We start from the raw sequence: 19,621 nt of genomic DNA on the forward strand, positions 1-19,621 counted from the left end.
ACAAGCGGTCTTGTGGCTGTGGCCCTGCCCTGCTCCCGGGGGGCCTGTGTGTCCCCTCTGGTCTGTGGCCCTACCCTGCTCCCAGGGGACCTGTGTGTCCCCTCTGGTCTGGGAGCTGCGGCCAGTCCCTCCCTCACATGGAGGAGAAGGACCAGAGCGGCCCAGTCCCAATGTCCACCCTTACGGACTCATAGACTTTGAGGCGCGTTCCCGCCAAGTGCATGAGGGCTTAGGGCTGTCTCATTGTTAAACCCTCAAGTGCACAAGGGCTCTCTGGCAGACATGTTGTGCCCTTTATGCCCCATTTCCGTAAGGCTGCACTTCTGCGGGCTTTGCCTAAGGGAATTACCCACAGTTCATATCGTTGTGACGCGAAACGCGGGTTACCTGAAAAACGGCCAAAGCACGGACAGATCAACTAACCCCATCGTTGATGTTACAAAACAAAACAAAATATGTTTTCAGCTGGACTTGCTTATCTGCTCAAGTAGATGCACACATTATAATTATTTTGGTTTCAATATGTTTTCAGCCCTATGGGTTTGTATAATTTGATTTGTTTGGAAATATGATTCAGTTAAAGGCTGCTTGACATTAATCATCCATCTCAGTGCAGTGTTATTTGAATTGAGATTTCCAGCATGAATATGTAAAGAGTTGTGAGGCACTGTATTTGTGCAGTTAAGAAATATGTTTTTGTGTCAGCGTAACATGACGTTGCAAGTGCTGTCCTATTCCTTTTCATACCATTTGAGCCCTTGCAGCCTCTAACACTCAGCCACTTACCCCTTGGCTCCACTGTGTCCATCAGCGTCTGCATCAACCATCAGACGATAAGGAAATGAATCCATTGTAACTGATGACAGCGGCTCCACTGCGGCTGATGGGTCATGTTCAACATTAGAGAATTGCTGAGGTGCATTTCTTGATTTTTTGACGGACGCTGACAGTTGACGTTGATGGACGCAGTGGAGCCAAGGGGTTACAGTACCAGGTGACTCACAATAAGTCTGTGAGAGTTCTGGGCTTGAGGGTTCAGGGACATTGGGATTGGACAAGAGACTCTATTCTTTGTACCTCAGCTCTCCAGCCCGCACTGCCTGCTTTTCAGGAAAGGAGGGGATCTTGCACTTTGCACTGTTTCTTGTACTGTTTTGCACTATCATGTCTTTGCACTGTCCTGTCCTGCACCCTGTCCCATGTTGTCTACAACAGCGTATGCCTTAACCCTAGTCAAATTCCTAGTATGTGTGATTTCATATACATGACCAACTCAGTGGCCTTGTGGTTAGTGTCTGCCCTGAGATTGGGGGTTCGATCACCGGCCGAGTCGTACCAAAGGCTATAAAAAATGGTACCCGATGTCTCCCTGCTTGGCACTCAGTATCAAGGGTTGGATTGGGGTAAGTCCCTGCGACATACTAGCATCATCCAGGGGGTGTACTTGTACATCAAGCTGCCTCATGGTTTCTTACTTACTCACTTACTTACCTACTTACTACATGGCTAATAAACAAATCTTGAATCTTGTGACGAAGTCAAGAGAATGTGGTGAAGCTAGCAAAGTGCACTCCATTCCATCTTCTGCTCTCTGCTGGGTAGCGAGCAGCGTCTTCATAACCACCATAACCACCTTCATTATAGCTCATCATCTACCAACATTAGTCCTTCATTATAGCTCATCATCTGCCACCTTGCCACTCAGACTGCTGGATGGTGTCTCTCAGATGTGCATTTGTCTGATCTAGTAATGCTGTGATAAGACCCATCCTCCTCCTTGCTGCTCTCAACCACTCTGCCTGATCACATTAAAAGCACTTTAAAAGACATCTGAAATGTCTTACAGGAAATTGCCCTCGTGTGTGTGTGTGTGTGTGTGTATGTGTGTGTGCGAGAATGCGTGTGTGTCTGTGTGTGCGAGCATACGTGTGTGCGCGTGTGTGAGTGTGTCTGTGCGTGTGTGTGTGTGCGTGTGTGACTTTCTGTAAAGATGTTTGCTTATGTTCAGTATGGTCCTTTATTGCACTGTGACGGTACAGCATGTCACAGCATCTTGCGTCACATGTATCACATGTTCTGTTGAAAGTAAGGGACATGTGACACCAACATAGGTGACGGCCTTGTTTTGTGTGCCTTGTACAGTATGAGTTGATTGTGTGAGCTGATCCATCCATCCCGAAATGGCACCGGTGGGAAGTTGCAGCATCAAAAGACAACAAAGTAACAGACTAGACTCCAATATTACAATCTTATTATAAATTTGAATTTACAACTTTACACGGAAATCCACATGTACAAGAGTGCAAAATAAACATGTGTATAACGGTAGGTAGGTAGGTAGGTACTGTACTGTACCTTAGCATGCGTAGATCGTGCAAATATGTCTGAGGTGCACAAGAGTTGTGTAAAAAAAAAAAGTGAATGTCCTGTCCAGGGAGCCTAACTACCCTGAGGCCATAATGGTGAAAGTGTGTACTCTGCATGAAATTCACGCCTGTATATTAAATGACATGATGGGGTGGATGGGGGTCTCTTGGGACACTGCCGAGCAGTCCTGTCAGTGTCAGTGATCAGTGTCATGACACCTCACCTAAGGTCAAGACGTACTGCGGTACTCCAGTGGTTACACTATGCGCAATACCGCTATGCCTTTCCTGTTTTGAAACTGTGATCTACTGTATGTACTAGGCTACTATACTACTGTGCTACTTATGTTGTAGTTATATTATATCACTGCTGCTGCACCGCCTCTAGCATGATGTGGATCTGATGTCTCTAAACATGTATAACTGTTTTTTTTGCTTGTGAATGTTGCTGTGTTTTTATCGGTGGATGGGTTATGGGCTGCAAATGAAAAGTTGTCTGAATCTGAATACATCTGGGACATAATGCAGAACCTGCCTCACACAAAGTGGCTCTCCATTCCCTACATTACATTACAGTCATTTAGAAGACTCTTTTTTCCAAAACGACTTACAATAATTGCATTTAACACAGGAAGTCAGTGTACTACTGCTCGCCAGACCTTGCAAGCGCATCTCCTTTCTAAACAAGTGACTAAGAGCATAATCTAGTGCTGAAGGTGAAGTGCACTGTAGCAAAATAAAATAAAAATCTAAGTAGTCAAGCAGTTAAACCATTAATTATCCTCAGTGTTAAACTGTGTTGTGGTGTTGTCTGTGTTGCGGTGTTGGTCTCAGTGTTAAACAGTGTTGTGGTGTCCTCTCAATGTTGTGGTGTCGTCTCAGGGTTAAACAATGTTGTTGTGTTGTCTCAGTGTTGTGGTGTTGTATCAGTGTTGTGGTGTTGTCTCAGTGTTGTGGTGTTGTCTCAGTGTTGTGGTTTTGTCTCAGTGTTGTGGTGTTGTCTCAGTGTTATGGTGTTGTCTCAGTGTTGTGGTGTTGTATCAGTGTTGTGGTGTTGTATCAGTGTTGTGTTTTCATCTGTGGATGGGTTATGGGCTGCAAATGAAAAGCTGTCTGAGTCTGAATCTGAATACATCTGGGACATAATGCAGAACCTGCCCCACACAAAGTGGCTCTCCATTCCCTACATTACATTACAGTCATTTAGAAGACTCCAAAGTGACTTACAATAATTGCATACAGTACATACTGTAGGAAGTCAGTGTACTACTGCTTGTCAGACCTCGCAAGCGCATTTCCACATCTCGCGTGTGACACCACTCCGTCTTCGAGGGAGCAGCTGGCTGGACGGTTGCTATGCAGTGGAAGGTCCATGGTACGTGTTTGGTTGTGGAAGCTGTCTGATGGCATCGCTCCTGTCCCTCGTCCGGCCCGAGCCTCGCTCTGAGCTAGGGATTGGATGATATCCACAGCTGGGCAGGAAGAGACAATACTCTACAGGGTGGTGCAGTGCGTGTGTGTGTGTGCGTGTGTGTGTACGTGCGTGGATTACAGACTTTTGGCTCGCATCGCTAGATACAGACAGCGTACAGCGAGACGCACACACGCGCACACACACGCACACATACAGTACACACGCACACACACACATACAGTACACACGCTCACTCACGCACACACACATCACTCTCTAAGCTCGTGACAGCGCATGAAATTAAATCGGGTGACAACAGGTCAGTGAACACTCGTGCTTCCCTTTGCCAACACCAACCTTAACACCTCAGAGCCCCTCTCCCTCGCTACGGCAGCCAGGTAACAGCTACGCAGGGGCAGCAGGAGTGGTGTACCAATCCCTCACTGCCCACATGAAATGGATCTGATGTGTCAGGTTTGAGAGAGCGGAACAATGGGTGAACGACGACAACAACAACGACAGCAACAAGCGTTCAGTGGTTTCTGCTACGCCAATAGAGCCAGAAAAACACAGCTGCTGGAACATACGCAAGCCTCGCTGGTTGCTACAGTAGCTGGGCTGCGCCGTAGCCTACGTTGTAAAAGCTCCACGAGCGCTCCCAAGATGCCCAACGAGCGCTCCCAAGAGGCCCAACGAGCGCTCCCAAGAGGCCCAACGAGCGCTCCCAAGAGGCCCAACGAGCGCTCCCAAGAGGCCCAACGAGCGCTCCCAAGAGGCCCAACGAGCGCTCCCAAGAGGCCCAACGAGCGCTCCCAAGAGGCCCAACGAGCGCTCCCAAGAGGCCCAACGAGCGCTCCTAAGAGGCCCAACGAGCGCTTCCAAGAGGCCCGACATTAACTGGGCGGACTATGCGCAGTGGAGTGAATCCTCCCGTCTGTTGATACAATGATACGAGAACTAGCCCACGTTACGTTGCTCTGATTGGTTATAGGTCTATCTAATTGCAACTGATGTAACTGCCCCGCCCAGGCGAACGAGGACAGGGAACCCCTGATCCCAGAGTTCGTTAGGCCGGCGGATCACAGCCGTGCCTCACAGGTTCAGCTCTGTTCTAATGTAATCTGCCCAACACAATAGCCTGGCGACGGCAGGAACTGAAGACACCTCTCCTCCACCACATTCCTGACGATTAGTATTACAGGACAGTTTCCCTTCCATCACGCGAGCAAAACGGGCATAATGTTAGTAGTGGTGGATAGTAGTAAGGATTATTATTTCCATTCATTTGTAAATAAATTATCATTAAAACCGTGTTCGATTACCGTGCTTTTAATAAATACACGGTAAATAGGCTACTATACATACAGTCAGAAGTCATTCCCAGTTTCGACTTCAGAGGAAACGATGCACCCACATCCAAAAATGCCAAATGCCTCACTGCAGCCCTTCCATATTACATAGCAAAGGACATGATGCCCTTTCAACCTTTGAGAGGCCTGGTTTTCCCTATGTTATTAGTGTGTTTTTTAAATAAAAGTTGCTGAAATGATTCCAGACTGTCTATCAGTACTTATTTAACATTTTCAGCATATTAAAAAAAAAAAAAACATGATAATACCGATAGCCGCGGTCATTTTGGTCACTTTAGTCGTGGTATGAAATTGTCATACTTACATCCCTACACGCACACTCTCTCTCTCTCTCTCTCTCTCTCTCTCTCTCTCTCTCTCTCTCTCTCACACACACACACACACAGAGTTTGTAGTTCATCTAGATCAACATATTCCTTTGTGGGCTATATCCTGGCATCTGACCAGCAGAGTCTCTTTCCCTTCGTGACTCGTACAGCAATGCTGCTCCTCCAGGCCCCAGCGGGATGGAAGGAAGGAAGGGGGTCGGGTTTCCTCTCAGCCCTTCTCCATAGTAACATCAGGATGATTATTAGTCTCCCGGCGCCCCAGAGGTGACAAATGCTCTACCCAAGGTGGGCTGAGCCCGTCTCTTCCTCCCCTAGGTCCAACCTTAATTCATGTTAATTTGCTCAGAGACCATTCCTGCTGTGGTTATCTCCTGCCTTCCCCTCCAGGTTTCAACCTTGCAGTCTCAGTCAAATACATATTTTCTTATTCAAAATATTATGCATTGACTAAAAAGTGAGGACTCGTTGCCTTAGGAAAATTAAGTAAAGGAAGAATTGTGACTGCCACTGGAGGTTTGGTCCTGGTGTCTACCAAGGTCATTTTTCAGGTTTTTACAGATTATAAAAGTGTAAATTGTAAGCTTTCAAATTATGTACCATACATTGAAATCTACATTTTATAATATATAAGAAGATATGCTTCTGTGAATGTGGGTACACCTGAAATGGGGCTTCAAAGATTTAGAGCTGTTTACAGTTCTCACAGGGCATGGATTTTGACGACAAAATATGACAAATTTAGTGATCCTTAAACTGTTGTTTGTTAAATTGGATAGGTTCTTTGCAACTTCAATATTAATAATATAAAAAAAGAAGGAAAATGGGGGGGGGGGGAGTATTTTGCCCTCTAGCACCAAACCTCCAGTGGCGGTCACAATTTTTACAGGAACACAGTTAACTAAGTTCAGCAAACTGATTTGAAATGCGTTTAAGAATTTCACCATAAAAGTAGAACACACTCAGTGGGTAATGTCAACAGGGCATCGTATTTTAGTGTGGACTGGTATGGGTAGGAGGTGGACTGGTGTAGGAGGTGGGCTGGTATGGGTAGGAGGTGGACTGGTATAGGAGGTGGTCTGGTATGGATTCAATGATGTGGAGAAAGAGAGGTAAGGATGATAAGGAAATTGCATTTTAATGGATCATCGTTCTGACAAACTGAAACTGATATAGACTTGACCTCCGCTATCTGATATTCAGAGGATCTGGATCTGATTGTAGCTGTGCACCTGCAGACGTCTGACCCTACTTACTATCTGCAGACATCTGACCTGCCCTCAAGAGCTGCACCAGAACTGTGCCCTCGAGCACTCATGATATAATAGTGCTGTTTGTCTCACACAACCCTGTATGTCTCTCAGCCTCTCTCTCTTCTCCTCCAACTGCTCTAAATTATTCACTGTCTCATTAAACCGTACTTCTGCCCTGACTTGAACGGACCTCTGCTCAGCGGGTCAATGGTTCTGTAGAGGCTGAGGTATTTGGTGTTGATAGAAAAAAACACACCAGGTTGGTGTGGATAGCGGCACTCCAAAAGGAATGAAAAGTGCAAGACTTTCTGCTCGGTTTACATTTTTTATTGGTCTGAGAAGTTTCGGCATTACTGTATGTCTTCATCAGAGCATGATAGATATCTGGTGTTTGCTTTACAGCTGGAGCAGACTTCACACAGTTCAGCTGGGGGACAGAGAAGCGCACTGAGCTTCCAGTGACGTCGTTGACGTCATGTGGCCATGTTTTATTTACAACTCTGGGAGATGACTTTGATGACTGCTCACAGACACACTCACAGCCCCGGTAGATGAAAGTCTCCACTCTCTCAAATTAGACATCAAAAGCTTTTTAATTCAACTCAAGAAGCATCACTTCTGACTAGGAGAATGTTCAAAGCGTCCGCGCACAAGGCACCCAGAGAAAATGACCTAATCATCATCATCAAGGCTGGTTTCAATAATGAAAAAACTGTGTTGCAATTTGCCATTGCTAGGCAACTACATTACAGCATTAGAGGGGAGAGTTGAGCAGATATGAAGGCGGCAGGGCCCAGAATGCATCAGATACACATGGGGGGGATTGATGTCAGCGCGACCCAGAATGCAGCAGGGCCCGGAATGCCTGGGTGTTCACGAGACACCAGACCGGTGTGCAATGTTCACTGGTCGAGTAGACCAGAGCTAGGGCTGCCGTACGCAGTGTTTTTGCGCCGGAACCCCAGCCTGATCGGACCAGTCGCCTCATCAACGCCACACGATCTGTTAACTTCTTGCACAGTAACTCAAGGTGTCGGCGGAACATGAGACCTGTCCAATATCACGTCGAGATGGGTTGGTTCGGCGCTGCATGGCAAGGGTGTTCCATCGATGTGCACTCAGAGCTCACGTTTGGCTTCCTTGTTGTTTAGGTGGAAGGCCGCCGACATCGTCTTTGCCTCGCTGAGCTTAAATCTTCATTTCCTGAGGTATGCCGCTAGTGTCTGCATGTGCTGGCTCAGTGTCTCCCCCACAGCCTGCCAGTCTCCAGCTGAGTACACCAGCGCGAGGTCGTCTGCGTAGGCATACTTCCTGGAGACTGTAGTCGGCAGGTCGTAGGTGTAGATGTTATAAAGGAGGGGGGCCAGGACAGATCCCTGGGGTATGTTCTTGAGGCGTTGCAACCTGCTTCGCTGTCCCCTACTGGTGGTGAGGGTGAAGTTGCGGTTTCGGACAAGCTCCATGATCATGCTGACCATGTGCCTGTCAGACAGCAGGCGGAGCAGCTTGCAGGTGAGGCCGCGGTGCCATACGGTGTCGTTGGGAGGCGTCAGGTCTATGAAGACGGCTCCCGCCTTCTTTTTAGCCGAAAAGCTGTCCTCGATGTCTTGAGTCATCAAAGTGACTTGATCTACGGTCGATCTCCCACGTGTGATGCGATGTTATTTGCAGAGATGGGCCAGGGACGGGGGGAGTGTCTAGACCTACCAGTGAGGTTGTTAAGGATGCTCCATGCCTTGCGGCTGGAGTGTGAGAAGTCGATGGAGTTAATGGCCTCTTCCCAGCGCTCTTGTCTCCTTCAGCTGAGTCTAGACAGCAGGGCTGAGGCAAGTCTGTCTGACTCAGCTCCTGGGGGGGGGCCGTAGGAAGGCACAGTAGAGACTCTCACACTCCATATCCCAACACAGTTTGTAGCAATTGCGACGTCTGCGTGGGATGGATTTTTTGGCCGCTTTCACCAGTGTGCCGCAGAGCTCCCAGTACGCCCCGTCCACGTTGTTGATGTTAGGTGATGGAAGCGTTTCCAGTTGGCCTTTTGGTTCCATCGCTTCACCGGCTCATCGGGATGAGTTCCACGAGTTAAGCCATGGTTATCAGTAATGGTCTATGTTGGGACCGCGGGAACTTTGCTAGCACATGTCTATCAGGAAGCCGGTTATCAACGCTGACGCTCGCAAATGCCAAGTCAGGATTCGTCCCAGTTTTCCAGCGACCTGAGACAAAGCTGGCTGCGCCCTTGGCATTGTACAACAGGGCCAGGCTGATGTTAGCTGTCCCAGAAGCCAGGTTTTCTCCGTCGAGTGTATTGGTGCTGTACCCCCAGTCCTCGTGCTGGCAGTTGAAGTCGCCAGCATAGAGACAGGGGTGAGGAAAGACTGGGAGATACGCTGGTGTGATTCGCGAGGGCGGAGGCTTGTAGACGTTGACGATTTTCAAGCCGGCAACGTCCACGCACAACCACTCAATCTCCGCGCCAGTCGGGGTCCCAACCTTTGATGGACAAACGTAGCAAGGCCATGCTTCCTACTTAGGATAGAACCAGCCAGAGCGAAAGTTGGGAGAACTAGCTTATCTGCTGTTGCGCAGTGGGTCTCCTGGAGGAGGATGACGAGGGTCTTGGTGGTGCAGGCCAGGTGCTCGATGATGTAGCAGCTACTGACGGGGGGGCACCATGAGAAGGTGTCTGCCTTGCCCCCCCTCCCCCTTGGTCCTTATGAGGTCACATGGCAAGAGCAGGTGCCGTGACCCAAACCCGGCGCATCTTGCCAGAGAGGTAATGTCTCAGAATGCCATCGCCGGAATCTGGCCTCAGACGGTCATAGTTTTAGTGCCTTTACTCAGAGCGCAGAGATTCTTTCTCTGCTCTGCTAGAAGAAGCCTAATTTCTCTGCAGATGGAAGTGGCGTTCTCCAGGGCAGAGGTGGGAGGAGACTGATGTGATAGAGTCTGTAGGGCCGGCGGGAAACATGTAGCTCTTGCCTGGGGTCCGGAGGTTGGCTGTCATCCAGGATTGGGTTCACCTGCTGAAATATCAACCCTTCTCTTTGGAAGGGGAGGCGCGGTATAATCCACCAGCTCCTGGCTCGCCACGTACACAGTCTAATCCTCTCTGCTCGGGTACTGTAGAGGTATATAACTCTGTTATGGGGCGCTCTTTCCGATATAGTCGGTTATAGTCCAGCTGGGCCATTTGGCATCTGGAAGAATAGCCTGTTGTCTTTATCACTCCCTGGCTCTTTTTCTTGGCTGCTCTCACTAATGGTTACTTTGTGTCTAACTGGATTGATTGCCCACAATGGTCACCCAAATTGCTGAACTCCCCTCCAGAAAACGGAGTATTCTCTTGTGTTTTGCCAGTCTCCCATGCCGCTGCTTTCTTGCTTTGCGCCCCGTAGGGAAACGTGTCCCCGTTCTCTCCCCTCTCTATCCCCCCCACACTCTCTCCAGTAACTCTGTTCCCGTTGTCCTTGCAGCAGCTCTGCTCGTTACGCCCGATCAATAGAGACTCAGTGGGTGCCGCTGCTGTTCCTGGCATCCATTAATCCACATGGGTCAAGTCAACCACACAGCATCCATGATCTGCAACGCGAGGCGTCAATAAAGTGTACCGACTGACCGGCCGATAGAGCGATTGACTCTTTCATTCGAGTGGAAGCGCTAGTGATTTGTTCTGACACGTCACACAGTGAATATGTGAGCCGCGCCCTGGGGCGTCTTACCCTCTACTGATGATATATCTGAGTTCACTCATTCACCGCAGCCTCTACTGACGATCTGAGTTCACTCATTCACCTCAGCCTCTACTGACGATATATCTGAGTTCACTCATTCACCTCAGCCTCTACTGACAGTATATACGAGTTCACTCATTCATCTCAGCCTCTACTGACGGAATATATGAGTTCACTCATTCATCTCAGCCTCTACTGACGGTATATCTGAGTTCACTCATTCATCTCAGCCTCTACTGACAGTTTATCAGAGTTCACTCATTCATCTCAGCCTCTACTGAGGGTATATCTGATCTCACTCACTCCTGTCCTCAGGCTTCTGTTTCTCACAGCCTTGTGTCAGCGTAGTGACCTAAAAGGCTGCTATTATTCCCTTCTGCATAAAACCGTCAGCTTCCTACCAGCTTGTATAGCATCAGACATTGAGTGCTAGGGATGTAACGGTATGAAAATTTCATACCATGATTATAGTGACCAAAATTACCATGGTTATCGGTATTATCACAGTAATTTTTTTTTAATGCTGAAAATGCTCAATAACTACTGATAGACAGTCTGGAATCATTTCAACAACTTTTATTTAAAAAAAAACACAAATAACGGAAAACCAGGCCTCTCAACAGTTGAAAGGGCATCATGTCCTTTGCTTTGTAATATGGAAGGGCTGCAGTGAGGTATTTGGCATTTTTGGATGTGGGTGCGTAAGCGTAATGTTGCGGACTGTATGTCTATAGTAGCCTATTTACCGTGGTTATTCAAAGCACGGTAATCAAACACGGTTTTAATGATAATTTATTTTGAAACGGTAATACTAATCGTCAGGAATTCTCACTGTGGTTTACCGTGAAACCGTTTCATCCCTAGTGAGTGCTAACAATAGAATATGTGTTGGGCAGAGTCGGCAGAAAGGAGCATTGATGATTGATCCCAGGCACGTGCAGCAGGTGGCGGCACCTGAAGTCAGGACGCATCCCCAGGGCACACTCATCTCTCGTACCTTGATGCCACCTCTGGGGTTCTGTTACTGAATCCGTCAATGGTGGAACCTCATCAATTTTAACAGTTAGACTCTCAGTCTTCAGAGAGAGCAATGCAGCTCTGCTTTCCCCAGTCTGCACACAATGGTGTGTGTGTGTGTGTGCGCGTGTGCGTGTGTGTGTGTGCGCGCGTGTGCGTGTGTGTGTGCGTGTGTGTGTGTGTGTGTGTGCGTGCGCGGTGAAAGGCAATAGCCTCTGTCAATATTGTCCCCAGCAGATATTTGAGTCGGCACATGGAAGGACGTCTGGCTCCAGGACGCCAGTGTAACACAGGACAGTCCTGATGTCATTGGTTAGCTCATCAGTAGCTGTGTCTACAGGCCTGACGTCTTTGGTTAGCTCATCAGTACAGTAACTGTGTCTACAGGCCTGACGTCATTGGTTAGCTCATCAGTGCAATAACTGTGTCTACAGGCCTGACGTCATTGGTTTGCTCATCAGTAGCTGTGTCTACAAGCCTGACGTCATTGGTTTGCTTATCAGTAGCTGTGTCTACAGGCCTGACGTTATTGGTTAGCTCGTCAATAGCTGTGTCTACAGACCTAACGTTATTGGTTAGCTCATCAGTATCTACAGGCCTGACATTATTGGTTAGCTCGTCAGTAGCTGTGTCGACAGGCCTGGGTTACACAATAATGTTGCACAAGTTACTCTGGAATGTAGCCTACTTTATGTAGTATTACTGGTGAACTATGATATTGGATGGCGGTTTAAAGACGTATTTCACAAGATCAGTCAACAGGCTTATTCTATTGTGTAAGTGTGTGCTCTGTGATGTTGAAGGCATGAGGGAAGTGTCAGCTTTATGGAGGAGTGATCTTTTCCACTGATCTTCCACTGATCTTCAGAAGAGCTTTGCCGGAGGCACATTCCTTATCTCTGTCTCCCTCCTTTCCTCCCTGCCAGGCTTGGGTACCATGTCATCCAAACCTCACCATCCCCTGATGAAGAAGCACAGCCAGACTGACCTGGTCAGCCGCCTGAAGACCCGCAAGATCCTGGGGGTCGGGGGCGAGGACGACGACGGAGAGGTGCACCGGTCAAAGGTCAGGCTCTCTCTCTCTCTCTCTCTCTTCTCTGGTCTCTCTTGCACTTTGCCTTCAGCACTAGATCCCCACCAATCCGGGTTCAAGGCTGGCCACTCGACAGAGACCGCCCTCCTTGCAGTAACGGAGGCACTCCATGCCGTGAGAGCGAACTCTCTCCTCTGTCCTGATACTCCTAGACCTGTCAGCAGCATTTGATATGGTAGACCACCAGATCCTCCTCTCCACCCTCGAGGAGAAAGGCATCGCTGGCTCTGCACACTCCCTGTTCGCATCCTACCTGACGGGCCGCTCCTACCAGGTGACATGGAGAGGGTCGACGTCGGAACCGCGTAGTCTGACTACGGGGGTTCGACTACGGGGGTTCCACAAGCGTCTGTCCTGGGTCCCCTCCTGTTTTCCCTCTACACTACATCTCTGGGCTCTGTCTTTCGCTTGCATGGCTTCTCCTATCACTGCTATGCCGATGACACCAAACTGGTCCTGTCATTTCCCCCTTCTGATACACGCATAGCTGGGTGTGGAGTGGAGACACGCATAGCTGGGTGTTTGGCTGACATCTTGGAGTGGATGACAACACATCACCTCAAGCTCAATCTGGACAAGACTGAGCTGCTGTTCCTCCCGGGGAAGGGCTGTCCGCACCGGGACCTGGCCATCACCATTGAAGACACAGTGGTGACCCCGACTCGGACTGCAAGGAATCTGGGTGTGACCCTGGATGACCAACTGTCATTTTCCTCACATGTCACATCCGTCACACGTTCCTGCAGATTCATGCTCTACAACATCAGGAGGATTCGCCCTTTCCTCACTAATGAAATGGCGCAGGTACTCATCCAGGCCCTGGCCATCTCCCGCCTGGACTACTGCAACTCCCTCCTCGCTGGGGCACCGGCGTCAGCCATTAAACCTCTGGAACTTGTCCAGAAAGCTGCTGCTCGCCTGGTGTTCAACCACCCCAAATTCTCCCACACAACTTCCTCCTCCGTTCCCTACACTGGCTCCCTGTAGCGGCTCGCATCCAGTTTAAAACTCTGGCGCTAACCTACAGGGCAATGAAAGGAACAGCCCCCTCCTACCTCCAGGCCATGGTCAAACCCTACACCCCCTCCCGACCAGCTCACCACTGACACTCCCAGGACAGGACAGTCTCCCCGGGGGGTCTGCAGAGGCTGGCCTCATCTCTCTAGCACAAACATATACTCATATGCAGTACACATGCAGGCCCATTAATAGGGCTGGGTATCGCGTCGAATTTCAAGAATCGATTCGATTCCGATTCACAAGGTTCAGAATCGATTATCACGATTCAATTCGATTCGATTCGATATCGATTCGGTTAGTGTTACTAAAACCTGTTGTTTTTAGCTGTAACCTTAATTACATGACTCCCAAGTTATGCAACACATCAATACTAGGGCTGGGTATCGATACTGATTTCCAAAAATGAATGAATGAATGAATGAATCATTGAATGAATTAATGAACTATTCATACCTTCATTTATTCATTCATTCATTAAATAAAAGATCGATTTTGGGATTCATTAATCGATTCTGAATCATTTAATTCAGAATCGATTCAGAATCGATGAATCGATTTTTTTAAACCCAGCCCTACCCATTAAACACTTTTTTTGGGGTCTGAGACTCTCGCTTCCCCTAGTCTGCGTTCCCGGCTGGGGGAGGCAGGCTGTATCAAACTGGGACATCTTTTGAGGATGCCTGTCGATCACCTGGGGGAGACCACGGCGATTCGGTCAGTACGCCTGCTTGGGAAAGTGGTGGCGGAGGTCATCTCGTCCCTGCCTGAGGAGTTTGCGGCATATGTGCGGAATCGTCTTTGTCTGGCACAGTGGCAGGATGGACGTGACTGGGCCTTCCCTTCACTCTCAGTCTCTCCTGCTGTTGGGGAGTGGGAGGAGGAGAGAGGGATGTTGGACCCTTGAGCTGGGAAGATTTCAAGCAGTCAGCAAGAAGGCTGTCTACCTCGCCTGTGTGAAAGTCACACATTTGCGGGCTTTGGCCACGATGAGGGACTTGAGGTGGGCAGATTTTTTTGGTTGGGACTTTTCCCCGAAAGACTGCTGGCGGTACACATACACATACTGTACACATACATACAAACACAGATACACATTCACACACACATGTGCGCGCACACACACCCACACACACAACCTAAGTGCATACAGTATGTGTTCAAAAGGAACACATTTGTTGGACTCCACAGCTTTCTATGCTCATGGGAAACAATGTCCGCTGCTAACACTGTCAGGCTGATCAGGGCAGCCTGTAGGGGCTGAAATATTCATTAAACACAAGAGAGGAGAGGAGAAAAAAACCTCTCTCTCCATCTCTCTCTCCACCCTCCCCCCATCTCTCTCTCCACCCTCCCCCCATCTCTCTCTCCACCCTCCTTCCATCTCTCTCTCCACCCTCTCTCCATCTCTCTCTCCACCCTCCCCCCCATCTCTCTCTCCACCCTCCCTCCATCTCTCTCCACCCTCTCTCCATCTCTCTCTCCACCCTCCCTCAATCTCTATCCATCCTCTCTCCATCTCTCTCTCCACCCTCCCCCCATCTCTCTCTCCACCCTCCCTCCATCTCTCTCCACCCTCCCTCAATCTCTCCACCCTCTCTCCATCTCTCTCTCCACCCTCCCTCCATCTCTCTCCACCCTCTCTCATCTCTCTCTCCACCCTCCCTCCATCTCTCTCTCCACCCTCTCTCCATCTCTCTCTCCACCCTCTCTCCATCTCTCTCTCCACCCTCCCTCCATCTCTCTCTCCACCCTCTCTCCATCTCTCTCTCCTCCCTCTCTCCATCTCTGTTCACCCTCTCTCTATCTCTCTCTCCACCCTCCCTCCATCTCTCCCTCCATCTCTCTCCTCCCTCTCTCCATCTCTCTCTCCACCCTCTCTCCATCTCTCTCTCCACCCTCCCTCCATCTCTCTCTCCACCCTCTCTCCATCTCTCTCTCCACCCTCTCTCTATCTCTCTCCTCCCTCCCTCCATCTCTCCTTCCATCTCTCTCCTCCCTCCCTCCATCTCTCCCTCCATCTCTCTCCACCCTCTCTCTTGCTCTCTCCACGCTCTCTCCATCTCTCTCTCCACCCTCTCTCCATCTCTCCACCCTCTCCATCTCTCTCTTCATCCCTTCCTCCATCTCTCTCCACCCTCTCTCCATCTCTCTCCACCCTCTCTCCATCTCTCTCTCCACCCTCTCTCCATTTCTCTCTCCCACCCTCCCTCTATCTCTCTCTCCACCCTCTCTCTATCCCTCTCTCCATCTCTCCCTTCATCCCTCTCCTCCCCTGGTGTTGTTCTGTCTTGATGTTCCAGCGGGGAGACAGCAGCTCCATTCATCTGTCGCTCTGCCTCCCATGTTCAGTCTTCGACTCCGGGGCAGAGATCTTTCTAGAGACTGGAGACAGACTGCAGAACTTAACTAAAGCTCCACTGGAGTTGCCGCAGTCCCAGCATCGTTAATAGTTAAATGATGCACTGACCTAGTTAGAGATTTGAATTCTACCAAGCTTGCTTGACAGTTTGTATTGTTTTCGTTGAGAAAGCAGGAGCTGGTTGGAGGGGAAGCCGGATTACTGGATTCCTGTTATTGAACAACGGTGGGGAGTTGTGTTCTTGTTCTCTGCCCTGTTGTTTTCCTGCCTCTCCACTCTCGGAAAGAGATACAATCCCCCCCCCCCCACAATAAATGGGCAGCAGGCCTTCCTGTGAGCCCCCTGTACCACTGGGTGGGGTGAACGTGTGCCGGGGAGGGAATAGACACCCTTACGGCACGCGTGCCCACTCTCGCTAACGGGATCTGAGGGACGGTGTATCTCGACGCACCCATAAGTGATTCCAGAATTCCTGTCTCTGCATGTTTTACTGTCTGGGAATGTTCAGACCGAGAGCACTGTCATTATCAAGCTAAACAAGGCAGGGTGAGGGATCAGAAGATGGAGTTCTTGGCTGTGCAGAGTGATGTGTGTTTATCGCTTTTTACAGCACATGTCTCTGAAGGTCGCCTTCATCTGCAGGTGTGAGTGAGTGAGTGAGTGAGTGAGTGAGTGAGTGAGTGAGTGAGTGAGTGAGTGAGTGAGTTGAGTTGAGTTGAGTGCAAGGCCAGATGCTGCTGCTCTCTACAACATCATTGTTTATTTCTTCCTGTTCCTGTTACCCTGCATACGCACACAGACACACACACACACATAGACACACACAGACACACCACCCTGGCCAAGTCCCACTGACTGAGCTCTGGTTCCTGTTGAATATTTCTCAGGCCAGTCATCGAGTCCCCCCCCCCCCCCCCCCCGCCCTCTATACAACTCATAGCACTCTTCCTGTGAAACTGGCGAGGGAAACGTGATTCACCCGGTCACATGGTCGCCACGGTCACACAATCTTCGCTGCCAATCAGAACCACTGCCTACATTTACAATAGAGTGAAAGACCCGCCTTAGCGGAAATTATGTCCTCCAAACAAACTGGAGTGGAGAATCAAAGCAAAACATTCACCGCCCCCATTAGGAAGGACCGGCCTAAAGACATTGGATTGGTTCAGCAATGCAGGTTCACCTCTCAAATTGTTTCCACCCACTTTAAGCGACAAAACCTGGACGAATGTCTTCAGTCTGTAGTTGAAACCTGGAAGAATGTCTTCAGTCTCTACAGTAGTTGAAATCTGGAGGAATGTCTTCAGTCTTTAGTTGAAACCTGGAAGAATGTCTTCAGTCTCTAGTTGAAACCTGGAAGAATGTCTTCAGTCTCTACAGTAGTTGAAATCTGGAGGAATGTCTTCAGTCTTTAGTTGAAACCTGGAAGAATGTCTTCAGTCTCTAGTTGAAACCTGGAAGAATGTCTTCAGTCTCTACAGTAGTTGAAATCTGGAGGAATGTCTTCAGTCAACGAAACGCAACAAAACCTTTTAGAGAGACTCGTGAGTCCACAGCTGCAGAACCCTCCTGCCAGGAGAGCATATTGCTCTCATCCCGGTACTTTAATCAGTCTAATCTGGAGCTTTCTGTTTCCCTCCAGGTGGCAGATCAGACAGGCGGAGGAGATGTTTGAGGGTTGCTGAGGGCGTTTTTTTTTTTTAGGAGATAGTCTGGGTTGTAAGAAAGGCTTCTTTATCTCTCCGCTGCAGTTGAAACTGCTTATCTTCCCAAATCATTCCTTTCACATTGTTATGTGTTCAGTGTGCATAAATTGTCAGTTATGAAGCCTCTTCAGACTCTCTCATTAATACTGTGTGCGTGCACGCCCTAAGATTTTTGTGTACGTGTGTGTGTATACTGTATGTATATGTGTGTGTGCCTATGCATGTGTGTGTACGTGCGTTGGCGTGCGTGCGCGTATGTGTGTGTGTACGTACGTGCGCGCACGCCTGTTGTTCACCACATTGAGTCCCAGGCAGCAGGGGGCCGTCTCTCACCTGGACCCTGGTACGGTAGGTGTGGTGCCTCCGGTCTCTGTTTCCAGAACTGAACAGCTGCAGGGACCATCTTGCTGACCGGGGCTCAGCCTGTTCAGCTAACCCCACCCAGCCTCTCTGTCTATCCCAGGGCACTGAAGCAAAATGTTAATATAATTTCTTTATGCAAACAAATGACGCCCCCACTGCCTGGAACGGGGTCGGGATACGGGAGGAAGGGGAGCTGGGTGACAGGCGAATGTGAGTTGCTCACGAGGAAATTGGTTTCAGACTGATTGGTTTACATAGTTAAGATAAGGAGGGCCTATTATAGGAGTTTTTGTATGGTTTCAGAGTTTGAAAGGAGATGTGTTGGGTGTATGCTGTTGTTTTAATTGCCTGCCACTATGTTCGATTTTACTGTAAAGCACCTTGTGATTGTGTATCTTGAAAGGTGCTATATAAATAAACTTTACTTACTTACTTGAGTAAAGAATCACGTTTTGGACTTGAACGTTTCCAAGGTTATGTGTGGACAGAGGGGCTGATTATGAATTCCATCCCTTTCACGGTCTCCTCTGTGGATGTAATGTAATAGATAACCTTGAACGTGAGAGTTTTCTAGAACTAGGTTGGGGGACAAAGGATGACTTGGCCCCATGGGACACATTCATTTATTTTCTTTCGACTGCCTGGATCCTCTCAAGCAGATAAAAACAGACTTTCAAACTTCAAAGGTCAGAGCGTGAAATTGAACTTGAACTCAGTATTGTCACTAGCATTGCGTTCGCTATCATTCACACTTAGAAAAGTGGTGGGATTCACACGCTGGGAGAAGATTAAACTGAGCATCAGGCTGTATGAAGTATTCCATCTCATGTATTGTGACATTTCACAGGTCTCTGGTGCAGAAAACCACTTTCCCACCGATTACGACTCATTTTAGCATTCTTCATGCTTGTTGCATGTTTCTGCATTTATGATAAGATAATATAAGACTTTATTGTTCCCTCCAAGGGGAAATTTGCTTTTCAGCATTTAGGGGGCGGTAGCAGCATAAAAAGGGATATTAGGGACTATGTAAATCCATATGTACAGTAACTGTGCAGTATAGAATAGAATAAGATATATATGTACCTGCATACATTGTCTCAATAAATATATACTGTATAACTATACAATAATATAAGTCTAGGAGTACACAATATATTTGTACAAGATTTATATGTACCTGCATACATTCAGTCTGTTAAAATATATCCATCCATCCATCTTCATCCGCTTATCCAGGGTCGGGTCGCGGAGGCAGCAGTTCCAGCAGTTAAAATATATATAAAATATAAATATATCTATACAAGTATAAGTCAAGGAGTATACATACATACATACATACATACATACATACATACATACAGGCTGTCTAGGTATACTGTATCTAGTAATACACGTGTACTGTACATACATGTGTGTGCACAACTGTATGACATACTCAGGCACTGTTGTATAGTCTGATGGCTGCTGGCACAAAGGAACGTCTGAACTGCTCCGTATTGCACAAAAAGTGCTCTCCATCTTCCACAGTTCATCAGGGAGGGGATGGGAGGGGTTGTCTAGGATAGACTTCAGTTTATCCCTCATCCTCCTCTCTGCCACA

The 19,621-nt window shown here is 48.5% G+C and overlaps 1 protein-coding gene across 2 annotated transcripts in view; it reads left to right on the forward strand.

The window, feature by feature from the left end:
• The window catches only part of LOC311320628 (tumor protein p53-inducible protein 11-like), a 50,861-nt gene that overhangs the window by 20,608 nt on the left and 10,632 nt on the right, over positions 1–19,621 (forward strand). For both annotated transcript variants that reach the window (XM_084452427.1, XM_084452426.1), the window contains one exon: positions 12,404–12,543. In XM_084452427.1, the coding sequence (XP_084308553.1) occupies positions 12,415–12,543 (129 nt within the window). In that variant the 5' untranslated portion in view covers positions 12,404–12,414. The remainder of the gene's footprint in view (positions 1–12,403; positions 12,544–19,621) is intronic.

The sequence above is a fragment of the Borostomias antarcticus genome (genome assembly GCF_949987555.1).
Source record: "Borostomias antarcticus genome assembly, chromosome: 18".
Classification (NCBI taxonomy): domain Eukaryota; kingdom Metazoa; phylum Chordata; class Actinopteri; order Stomiiformes; family Stomiidae; genus Borostomias; species Borostomias antarcticus.